Below are 12,674 nucleotides of genomic sequence, written 5' to 3'. Positions count from 1 at the left end.
TGAGAATATACAATAGCAGCCGCCATCCTGTATTTCTTTGCTATAAGCAAACATATAAGGATAACTCTTGCTTGCCTAGAATTACATTCCATTTCTAGACTATTCGACACGATCTCTTTCCAGCAATCCGAGAGAAAGAAAAGTACTGCAAAACTCAGGCAGCACTGAAGAAAAACCGCCTACGCCTGTTCCTCGGAAATAAATCCGAACTGGGTTGTTATTGTTTTTTCCTTTTCCAAAGGGACTATAAATCCTAATTTAGGAACAAGCCCTATCCGCCTTGCAGCTGCTTCATGGGAAAAGAGTAAGGAAAAGTAATGATGGAAGAAAAGGTGAAGGGGCGCTGAAGGAAGAACGACGAAGAAGCATCCTTTAATAAATTTAAGCGTGGCGCGGCGGGGAACAGTCAGCCCGCGTTGCTTTGGGGAGCCTGAGGAGAAGAGGAGGAACTGGGGAGCGAGCAGCCGAGGCGCCTCCAGAGGGGGCGCTGAAGAGGGAGGCCTCCCTGGAGAGAAGGGAAGCTGCTCCACGGAGGCAGGGCGGGCGGGCGGGCGGGAGGGGTGAGATGAAAGAAGCAGCCCGCTGACGGACAGGCGGGACGGAGCAAAGCAGGTGAGCTGCCGGGTGGAGGAAGGAAGAGGCGCTGGGCGGCCTCTCCCTCTCCTCCTCCTCCAGGCTTGGCCGCCATTTTGGGAGGGAGAGTCCGTTGCGAGCGGAGTAACGGTCTGGGAGAGCCGCGCAGGTATCTGAGGGAGAGGGAGGGAGGAGGGCAGAGTCGCCGTAACTCGTCGTGCCCCGCCCCGCCATTTTATCTCCTTCTCCTCCTCCTTCGCCTGGGTTGGAGTTGTTTGAAGCGCTGCGAGCCCGTCGCCCATAGATACAGGTCCTCGCCTCTGTCCCCAGGAAAAAGGCCTCGCTTTCGGGAGGACTCCGTGGGGTGGGAGAAAGCGGGGAGGCCCTGTCACCAGCCGACACGACGGTTGGCCCGTCTCTTCCTCGCCCCCTCAATCCCAGCCCATCTCCCCACCTCCTCCACCCCTTTACTGTGTGTATCTTTCAACTGCCCCGGCCTAGATAAATCCCTGTAAAATCCTTGAAAGCAGCAGACTGTTTGTTTGGCTCTGCCTTTATTACTCCGGATTAACAACTGCCACCCCTTACTCACAACGACTATCTGTGGCTGGAGTTCCCGCTTCGACTATAAAGAGGGGAGGGGGGCTGTGATTCATCCATTTGCTGATTTAAAAAGGCATCAGGGAGTTAATCCGGATTACATGACCATTTCTGTTCCGCTTTGCACACATATGCCCTAGAGACAAACTGCATTGCCCTTAGAAAGCGAGTTCAAGGACACAAACACTATTCATGGCTATCTTGACCCACTGTAACAACCCTTCCCTAAGCTGCGAACAACTTTTTTTCTTTTACTCTGTGAGTGGAAGGATGAATGATGGTGAACCCACCTCTCCTAGTTATTTCAGATTAATCCAGGAATAAAGAAGCATCCTCTTGCAAAGGTAATGCACACTTAGATATACATCCAACCTTACTTGGCCTGAGCCACCAAATGCAGCACATAGAGAAAGCCTGGTGATGCTTCTTCTGATACCTCTGGTGACCCTTCCATTGAAGAATCTAGAATGCTATAAATGTAGATTGAGACATATTCTCCACATGCTTTTGGTATTTGAATTTGTGGCATGGACAGGGGTTTCTCACCTTCTCATCCCTTGAATGTTGTTGTTGGCTACATCTGTCTGCCTCTGGAGACAATGGAAGAATGCGCCTTGATACTTTGCTGCAGTTGGGGCAGATGAAGGAGTCTGGATATGCTATGGCATATGCACTATGGCCATAGCTGTCAAGTGTCCCTTATTTGAAGGGACAGTCCCTTATTCCAGCGCCATGTCCCGCTGCTGTCCCTTATTGATGGATGTCCCTTAAATGATGTCCCTTAAATTTCAAAGGAAGCAGCTCCTCTCCCTCCCTGCCGGCCAGGGAGGAGGGAGGCTCCAACTGTGTTGCTTGGCTGTGTTGCTCACCTAATAAGAAGTCTAAGAACGACTGGGTGGTGGAGCTTGCATGCCTTGTGTGTGGCTAGTTAATGCAAGCTGAGGGGGTTTTTGAATGCTGGACGCCATTTTGTTGCACGTGCTGCTGCAAACTTTGCAGTGCAAAGCCAGGCCGGGGAGCCATCTTAAGTTGAGGCTGCATAGGCCTTGTGGTGCATGTGATTCAGATTCTATTCAGTTGAACCTCTGGTTACAAAGTTGGTTGGACAGTGTTCTCGAAGCTACCCAGCATGAGTTTGACCAGACTGCAGGAGGACAGGAAGACAGGAGTGCCTGGAACAGGTGAGGCTGCAGGTCCCTTATTTTGGCTGCTGGTCCCTTATTTTCAAGGCTGCTGGTCCCTTATTTTCAAATCTGTAAGTTGACAGCTATGACTATGGCATTTCTTCTCTCTATGCACCTCCCAGCGGTCCTCAGATGTAAATAATGGTGTAAAACAAGTCTGTGTGTTCTCACCCCAACTATCTTTGGCATATTCTTGTCCCTGGTGCTCTCATTCCTTGAAGACTGCTCAGAAATGGCAGTGAGCACAGATTGTTGCAGCCTTTCTCAGTGTGAATTGCTGGCAGGTGGGACCACATCCAGTTGGTTCTGGGCAAATCACATGGGCTGCCTGTGAGCTTCCAGGCCTAATTTAAGGGCTGCGGCTTTCTTTTTAAAAGTACTTCAAGCCTGGGATATCTTGGTGAGTAGCTCTCCCACACTTCTTATAATCCAGAGGTTCCTTGAGAGGGCTGAAAATATTAAAGTCCACTAGTCAAACAGTGGTGGTGTAGAATAGAACTATTAAGCAAAATTGTAGTGGATGGAGATAGAGATTGGCACAATAAGCTGGCAATTACTGACATTTTCTATTGATGTCTAATCAATATCATTGCAGCAGGGAGTTTCATAGTTCAGCTTTTCTCACACTAAGTAGAGACATTGACCCTTGACCCTGGAGATATTGTGAAACAGTCTCTATGTTTTAGGCAGAATTTGCTGATCCTAAGGCTCTGAAGATGATTATATATATATATATATATATATATATATATACACACACACACACACACACACACACACACAAGAAACAACTGGAGATGAGGAAAATACTTTTGAGAAGCATGAGTGGGGAAAGAGGAAAGGGATATCCAGTTATTTCTTGTACCCATCTCCAGTTGTTTCTTGTACCCATCTCCTTCACTTGTACCCTCTTCTCATTCATTCCTCCTACCTCTTTTTACATTCTCTTTTCCCTATAACTGCTTCTGTCTCCTATCTCCTCCTTCTATTCCTATTTTATTATTGCTCTTTAAAAATATAGGCCTTTTATCTCTGATTTTCTTCAGGGCCTCCTCTTCAGTCTTGATTTCACACAGTGTAATACTGGATTGTTGCTTTTTTATCCTCCGGTTGCTTTTTTATCCTCTAGGAACAAAAGATGGAGAAACGCAGTTAGGATAAAATAATATGAGGCAGCAGTATCAGTGGTTTTGATTGACAGGGAGTTTGCTTAATGGGAATTTCTCTTTAATTCTTAGATTTCAGTGTCTAGTCACACACAGGTGACATTATGACATCACTGGTCTATTTTTCCAGCACTCTTATCAGTCTGTAGCTGCTAGGTTTTCACTTGCTTGCCTGCCTAGCTTTATTGATATCTCCATTGTTGTCTGGCAGGTTCCAGGTAAGAGTTTCTTAATTGCTTGCTGTTCTGTGCAGGTGGATATCCCAGATGTGTGTGTGCATAGATGACTTCTCAAATAATGTTCCAAATAAGCAACCTGTCTTTAAAGCTAATTGAGATTGCCACAGTTCCCCCCACCCCAAAGCCATGTTTTAAAGTGGGTTTGCAAAAAGTCCCAGTTTGGTTCCTGGCATCTCCTGATACCAGGGCTAAAGAAGTCCTGGTGTCAGTCCAAGAGGCCATACTGGGTTATTTATGTTCAGCGTAAGTCTCAATATGGGACTCGGGTGGCGCTGTGGGTTAAACCACAGAGCCTAGGACTTGCCAATCAGAAGGTCGGCAGTTCGAATCCCCGCGACAGGGTGAGCTCCCGTTGCTCGGTCCCTGCTCCTGCCAACCTAGCAGTCCAAAAGCACGTCAAAGTGCAAGTCGATAAATAGGTACCACTCCGGCGGGAAGGTAAACAGCGTTTCCATGCACTGCTCTGGTTCGCCACATGACCCAGAAGCTCTACACTGGCTCCCTCGGCCAATAAAGCGAGATGAGTGCCACAACCCCAGAGTTGGCCACGACTGGACCTAATGGTCAGGGGTCCCTTTACCTTTACCTTTAAGTCTCAATATAAAGCATCACTTATCACTACATGTTCAACACTTGGGAGAGCTGTCAACCCAATCCAGAGCCATGATGTAACTCAGGTTTGTTTATAGCCATCACTTTGTAGTTTGTGTTGAGTAGATACCTTCTGGCAAAACTGTCCTTTCAGGCCATCTCTTTGCTCCAAATTGTTAAAATACAATTGTCTAGAGTCTAGACAGTATGTTTGTAAAAGTCATTGAGGGCCAATAACATAGTTGCAAAGCTGATGTAACTTGAAACATTATGAATAACTAGCAAATAAAAACTTGAGCTGTGTACACGCTAATCCATTTGTAGGACAAAAATGTAGCTTTTCTCAATCTTGAATCGTTCATGCTGTTCCTCAACATGTTGCTTTCAATATAGATCAATTCTAGATCTTGTGATCCACAAGAATGGGTGTAGTTATTGTTATGCATTAGAAGATTCTTCCCTTGATTAGGTTATTCACACTTTTTCTTCCCTGAACAAGTCTCGGGTGAATGATGAATGAAATGTTGATAGTGATCTTTGTACAGTATATGCCTGTTCACAAGATTACAGTGGTACCTCGGGTTAAGAACTTAATTCGTTCTGGAGGTCTGTTCTTAACCTGAAACTGTTCTTAACCTGAAGCACCACTTTAGCTAATGGGGCCTCCTGCTGCCGCTGCATCCCTGCTGCATGATTTCTGTTTTCATCCTGAAGCAAAGTTCTTAACCCAAGGTAATATTTGTGGGTTAGCAGAGTCTGTAACCTGAAGCGTATGTAACCCGAGGTACCACTGTATTGGGCATGTGTGGGTACACCTCCCATTGTCAGGACCATGTACATCTGTTTTCATTGGGCACACTGCAGGATAATGCGGAAACAATCTACAATGATCTTTTATTATTTTTGGAATGAATTCTGTTTCTCAGTTAGCACTTTTCAGGAGCAAAAATATATCCAAGAGATCTAGATTGTGTGCAGACTATATAGAAAAAGCAATTACTCAGTCTTCAGTTATTCTAGAAAGAAGTGTTGCATACACAGCCCTAGTAAAAACAATCTAGTACTTTATAAGCCTGTAGATCAAAGTGATTTATATTTGCCACTACTTTGTGCACTGCCATAATGGACAGATTTATTACATATATTTAACAGTGTTTAATCCTATAAGAATCCTAACCATAGTGTTTAAAGAAGATGAAAACTGGGAAAGGATTTCTTCCTAATAAACATGGAGTTATAGTTTTCAACATTTCTTTGCTGCTGCTAGTGTTCTGCTTTTTCTTTTCTTGCTGCTAAATGGATTAAAGCCTGTTTTGATTGCTATGGCATCCCGTGATGAGAGTACTGACTATGAAGATGATGTAAGGTAAAAAGTAGTCTGTGCCGTAAGAGGTCTGGGAAAGCCTTCGCAGATGTTAATAGTGATAGGATTTGTGCTATCAATATAGTTTAAATAGTAGGCTTACTGTAATATGCATATAAGATGAGTTAATTTGAGATGCAAACAGAATTTTAACTTGAGCTATGTTTATATTTTAGGTTGCAAATACTGGCCAAGGAAACTATAAAAAGCACTATTTCATCTAGAATTATATTTGATGATTTGATAAAGTTGATAGTCTTTACTTGGACTTAGCTATTTTAACTCAAGTACAACTCACTCATTCTACATGCCTATTTTATAGTTTTGTTTTTCATCTTTAATTTTTTGTCTGTTATATTTATAATGCATATAAAATGAAATAATTTTTAAAAATATGAAAAAAGCACTATTTCTGGGTTTACTACTAAACTTGATTACAGTGACACAGATAACAATTGGAGCCTGTTCAAAAAGTTGATTTATTTAAGGGGATCTATTTGATAAAGGAAAGCATTATTTAAATAGTTTTGGGTGCAATACACTTCGACTTTTAATGCAGTAGAGATGTCTACTAGTGGAAGAGGGGAGACAATGTTTCTGATTTTCCCCTGCAAACCACCATGCCACCTTGCACACTGTTTTGGAGAGTTATCCAGCTCTAAGGAGCTGGTTTTCAGGAGGCTGGAGGATGATCAACAAAATTGCCTCCTTATGTCCCCTATTAGTGTATGTCTGTGTTAGATCAAAAGCCTTTCTAGAGTCCAAGGGTCCAAAATAGATTCAATCCTATTTGTATTTGTCAAAGTAAATGCCCACAAAAAAAAAAAAAAAGTTCAGGCTGTCTTGTGATCTGAGTATTGTTCCATTTCTAATATAATTTGATTATTGCTGTGTTCCTTGTAGCTTAGAATTTGGGTGAGGAGGTAAAGACTACCTAAATAAAAACAACACTACAGGATTAAGGCACCATTTGATAGGTTTTCAAGGGCAAGTGGAATATAGCCTTTAGTATCCCTCTTTCCAAAGAGGTCTCACAAAACCTGAGGACAATATTTGGAAGCTGTTCAGAAGCAGACTTCAGAATAAAGATCTGCTTGGGGTATGGAGTATACATGTGCAGATTTTTGTACATACCTAAAGGGGGTCTCTGAATTGTGGACTACTTATTAATCAGTTGTATTTAAACATATATTCTTGCAGCTACCTGGACAGAATGACGGACCTAGTGGCTATCTGGGAAGTAGGTTTAAGTGATGGCATCCACAAAATTGAATTTGAACATGGGACCACCTCAGGAAAACGTGTTGTGTATGTGGATGGAAAGGTAGGATTCTTACATGAAAAGCACACAGTATGAAAAACTTTTCCCATGAGAATTCCCACCATAAATGTGTTAAGTGACATTCTGTCTAAAAGTAGGACAACATGCCCCTATTAATGTGATATAGGTGTACAAAGGCTAGGTGCCATCCGTGAATTAGCTTTGGCATTAGGTCCCTTTAGCATTGATAATAATAATGATTATTATTTATTAAATTTGTTAGTTGCTTTTATCTTGCCTAAGACAACCCAAAGCAGCTTACAAGCAAACAAAAATGCCCACTTGATACAATGGTACCTCGGGTTAAGTTCTTAATTCGTTCTGGAGGTCTGCTCTTAACCTGAAACTGTTCTTAACCTGAAACACCACTTTAGCTAATGGGGCCTCCTGCTGCTGCCGCGCCGCTGGAACACGATTTCTGTTCTGATCCTGAAGTAAAGTTAACCTGAAGCACTGTTTCTGGATTAGCGGAGTGTGTAACCTGAAGCATATGTAACCTGAAGCGTAGGTAACCCGAGGTACCACTGTACATTAAAACCAAGGTGGGGCACGGGGGACAAAGCCAAACGGTACTTCCTGGTGTGTGTCAAAATACCCCATCCAGTTGCTCAAGACAGTCTGTTGTATTACCTTCCCTTGTAATGTAACACTTTTATTAAACTGAAATGTGTACTTGAGATCAAGCTTTCTTTTTATGATGTAAACAAACAGAAAGCTATGTGATGTTTCCTTTTTTCAGTACTGAAGCAAATATATATGTTGACATCAGTGCTATTTTTTTTCTCTTCAGGAAATAATGAGAAAAGAATGGATGTTCAAATTAGTGGGGAAAGAGACATTTACTGTCGGAACATCTAAAACAAAGGCTACTATTAACATTGATGCTGTCAGTGGCTTTGCGTATGAATATACCTTGGAAATTAATGGCAAGAGCCTCACAAAATACATGGAGAACAGGTCAAAAACAACAAGTACTTGGATGTTACACTTGGATTGTACAGATTACAGGGTTGTATTAGGTAGGTTATTCTTACATAGTTCCATGTTTGCCTTTTGTATGGTCCTATATATTCCCATATATTTTGTTTAGTCATGCTGTGGTGCCGTTCCAAGAGCACTGATTTTTGTTGTGACTCCTTTATTTGAAACAAACTATAAAACAAATATCAAATTGGAGCCTGATCCTGGAGAGCTCTGAGTATCATTAGAACCTCCTGGGAATTAGTGAAGGGCCTTTTTGATATGGAAAAAAACATATGAACACTTCAGTATGTTTTAGTAATCTGAGTTAGTGATCATTTTACCATTGACTTGTTTATTAGTGGCACTGGATGACATTTGCATGCTATGCTAAATTGGATTACAGTGGTACCTCGGATTAAGTACTTAATTCGTTACGGAGGTCCGTACTTAACCTGAAACTGTTCTTAACCTGAAGCACCACTTTAGCTAATGGGGCCTCCTGCTGCTGCCGCGCTGCCGGAGCACAATTTCTTTTCTCATCCTGAAGCAAAGTTCTTAACCTGAAGCACTATTTCTGGGTTAGTGGAGTCTGTAACCTGAAGCGTATGTAACCTGAAGCGTATGTAACCCAAGGTACCACTGTACTTTCAAAGTTCTCTCCTTCCCCAACCAACTGATTTAAACTCTGACCCATTGTTCCATATTTATTTCTTAATGCGTACTGAAGATGAAGAAGATTATATACTCAATCACAGTTATGGTTACAGTTACCCCCCCCCCCTTTGATTGATTTGGAAATCTTATTGACTTTTTACTTCTTTATTTCTCAAAAGCCAGTAAACATATATTTAAAAAATAATAATTCTTCCTGCCATGCAACATCAGGAGAAGAAAGGGAGAGCACACAAGCCCCAATGCTTGTCTCAATATTCTTATCTCTCTTTAAAGTATGCCCTGCACCATCTAACTTGTTCAAGTGCATGGCTAGCATTTACAGAGATCTGGGAATGCTACCAACCCATGCTCTGGTAGAAGAAGAAAAATGACACCCTCACACCTGTATTTCCCTGCCCCCTACAAGCACTATGAGAACCCTGAACATTACATCCCATATTTTCTCTTTACAAAACACAATAAAGTGAGATTAGTCGGTGGCAACCCCATAGGTAGATTAACACACCCCTTGTTAGGCTCCAACATGTCCATTAGGAAGAAAAACCTCATGTTATCATAATCTTACTGGCTTTGACTGTGGCTATATAAAGCATTGTCTTCATCACTCTAGCTAAGGTGCAAAACTACACTTGATATAGAGCTCATCCACACTTTTCCTTCACCTGTACTTTGATCATATTGTGTACTAATTGGTTCCCCTGCAACTGAGAGTTTTTATCATTGTCCCACAGTTGTGCCTTGCAAAAATCTGATGTTACCCATTGAATCGGCTATGCACAGAAAATCTGAAGGGAGATTTTGCTTAACTGCAGTTCAGTTCAATGGATAAGATTGGATTTTCACAAGACACAGGCATGGAACAGCAAGAAAGAGTGCGTTGAGAATTTAAAATTGCCTGTCTTTGTGCTTTTGGACACTTCCTGGGTGGTGATTTAAAAAAAAAAAAGATGTATGCAGCATAATAGAATCAACAAGCTGGAAGGCTGGAACAAAAACACTAAAGAGAATGCCTACTGGGATGAAAGGGAAAGACCAAAGTTTCTCCTCATATACAGATTCAAATACATGCAGGTGTGGATTATTGTGGTCTAATTTGAATGGAGAAGAAATGAATTCGTAGCTAAATAATGGCTGAAATTGTGGACAAGCCCTAAATCAAAATTAAATATAAGATACAAAATGGGAAGCCTTGGTCTGGACATATCTGACATGCATACGTTATACTAAATAGTTTTTAAGATAAGAAAATGTTATGATTAAATGACAGTCCTTTTATTTTTTTTAACAGAAAAAGACACAATGGATGTTTGGTGCAATGGTAAAAAAGTGGAAACGGCGGTATGTAACCATAGATAATTCCAAAATGAAAACTTTTAAATTAAAATGGACTAAAGTTACAATTAAGAGATGCATATTCAATGTTATCCACACCCTCTCCATAAGTGAAGAATTTGAACTTGGTTTAAATACCCTTAAAAGCAAGGAAATGTACACTTGACCAGTTCCTTCTTTCACAGAATTGTAGAGTTGGAAGGGACCTCAGGCTCAGCTACTCCAACCCCCTCCTGTGCAGAAATCTCAGCTAAAACATCCAGAACAAATGGCCATCCAGCCTCTGTTTAAAAACCTCTAAGGAAGGATAGTCCATCATCTTCCCAGAGAGTCCATTCCAGGGTTGACTGAAAGACTTTTAAATGAGGGAACAATTTTAAAAGCTACTCACTTATAGAATGGTATTTAAGTGTTTTTAAGTGTTATTCAAACACAGGAAAAATTTATTATCTTGTCTTTGTGACATAGACTACACATTAGGCCACCAGTGTGCGATAAATTTCCTCCATAGGAAATGGAACAATTAAACAGTTCATTCACTTTGGAATTTATAAAACTTGGGAACAGCATTGGTCAGCAATGAAACCTTTAAAATCTAACCAATTTCATGACAATCTAAGCTTGGTGCTGCTCTATGAAGTGCATTGTGATGACTTTGAATACGTTTGCCTGTGTATCAGAACCTGTGGCCTTCCTGATGGAGCTGAACTACAATTCCCATCAACCTCAGCTCACCTGGGCAATGATCAGGGAGCTGTATGGGAGTTGTAATTCAGTAACATCTGGAGGGTTACAGGTTAGCCACCCTTGCTTTTAGAACAATCTTTTGGTGGTTAATGAACAATTAGAGTATTTGAATACATTTGATCACCTGTTCAACATTTATTTTTTCCTTTTTTGTACCAGGGAGAATTTGTAGATGATGGGACAGAAACACATTTCAGTATTGGAAAGCATAACTGTTGCATTAAAGCTGTCAGCAGTGGGAAAAGAAGAGAAGGAATTATTCATATGCTTGTTGTAGATGATGAAGAAATCACAGCACCTTTGTAATAGCTTTCCATTATTCTGACTATTGCAGATACAAAGATCAGGGATTTTCAATTGCTGTGGTAATTGACTACTTTAATATATACTTTAATATATACTTCATGGTATATTCAGTTTGTGCTGTTCTTATTTTCTAGCTGCTGTATATGAAATTTATTGAAGGACCAGATGAGAATATGATGTCTTTTTTGTAAAAAAGAATTTATATATTAGAACACTAAAGAGGAACTTTGACCAATGTAGAAATTGTTTACATGGAAAATTTTAATAAGTGCAGAATAAAACACAGTAGTGAAATTTGTTCATTTAAATGTTGGAATGTCATATTCTTTTTATATCCTCTTTAAAATAAGTGTGTTGCGTCCTTAGAAAACTGGAATGTATAACTAATGAAGTGTTTTCTTTCAGTAAGCTTTTTTACAACTTTGCTTATCAATAATACTTGAACCATGAGCTATCTGTCTGCATGGGTTGCCTTTTTCCTGCAGCTTTCTGCTGAGCACAAATGCCCAGCTATGACCTGCTCTGGGAGCCCCATGTGTCTCTCCCATGTGTAGATCCAGCCAGTCCTTCCCTTTACTGGTACCCCATGTACTTCCAGCCTGAGCACATGGGCCTAGTGAGTAGTGAGTGATGTGGCTGCATCTACAGCACAAACGCCACTCCTATATAGCAGGTTATAGTGGGGCACTTGCAGCAAGGAAAAGTAGTCCATTGAGCTGAATGATTTGCTCCCATGCATGCAGCTACACAAGGGAGGATGAGACATGTTGTGCATTTTCAAAATCCAGTGTTTACCTTTAGGAAATTCAAAAAATAGATGCAAGAACAAATATGCTGGGGATTTTCTGTATCAGACTGGAAGTTTCAGGTGACTGTGCATATTACATAGTATTGAACTACTGAAATCTTTCAAAAGGGGGCAAGCAAACTTCTGGCTTGAGAAAAATGAAATCTCACTTGTGCTCCAAAGTCTACCACTTCCAAAATAGTGGCTGGACAGGGTACACCATACACTTGTAGCACAATCTTATGAATATTTATTTGGAAGTCCACCCAATGAGTGAGGTGCAGCTTTTGCTTGCTCAGGAATTTGTTTCTAGTGCCTGCATACACCTACACATCCTCTCTCACATACAACTGGCTTGCTTTAAAGCTTTCTTTGTTTTCAGCAGCCAATTTTTGGGGGAAGACACTTAGTTGTTGCTAAGCGGGGAGCCTTTTATTGGTTGTTGTTAACTGGGATTACAAACTTTGTTGGATCTGTCAAATAAGTCAAGAGACCTACCAGCAGTGTTTTTTTCTGGGAGTACTCACCCTTAACAGATTCTTTTTTGGGGGGGTCACATTTATAAAGATGTCCACTATTCAAAAATGCTATTGCCAGATGTTCAAGAATCTACTAAAAGATGGAAACTATAAAACCTCAAAAGATGGTATTATTTCAAAGGAATCTTACTATTTTTAGTATCTGTCACACACCAGTTATTGCCTCCTTTAGCTAATGCAACAAAGGTAATGTTTAAGGATCATAACCTATTAAAAGGTCATTTATAATATTTGCCCCCCTTTAATAATAATAATAATAATAATAATAATAATAATAATAATAATAAT

General features: G+C 40.9%; 1 protein-coding gene across 5 annotated transcripts; it reads left to right on the top strand.

Moving 5' to 3' along the window:
- The first annotated feature begins 591 nt into the window (after positions 1–591).
- Positions 592–11,368, top strand: FAIM (Fas apoptotic inhibitory molecule). 5 transcript variants are annotated; one of them, XM_079994995.1, is made up of 5 exons: positions 592–612; positions 6,917–7,040; positions 7,828–8,056; positions 9,964–10,013; positions 10,914–11,368. In XM_079994995.1, exons 2-5 carry the CDS (start codon positions 6,930–6,932, stop codon positions 11,058–11,060), a joined length of 537 nt encoding a protein of 178 aa, XP_079851121.1. In that variant the 5' UTR covers positions 592–612; positions 6,917–6,929; the 3' UTR covers positions 11,061–11,368. The 5 variants fall into 5 exon arrangements, with proteins under 5 accessions (XP_079851121.1, XP_079851124.1, XP_079851120.1 ...); XM_079994998.1 differs by lacking the exon at positions 592–612 and adding an exon at positions 638–742; XM_079994994.1 differs by lacking the exon at positions 592–612 and adding an exon at positions 759–1,517.
- Positions 11,369–12,674: the final 1,306 nt, after the last annotated feature.

The sequence above is a fragment of the Podarcis cretensis genome (genome assembly GCF_951804945.1).
Source record: "Podarcis cretensis genome assembly, chromosome: 1".
Lineage (NCBI taxonomy): Eukaryota > Metazoa > Chordata > Lepidosauria > Squamata > Lacertidae > Podarcis > Podarcis cretensis.
The sequence above is the reverse complement of the archived record's forward strand: the minus strand, read 5'-3'. Positions and strand labels throughout refer to the sequence as shown.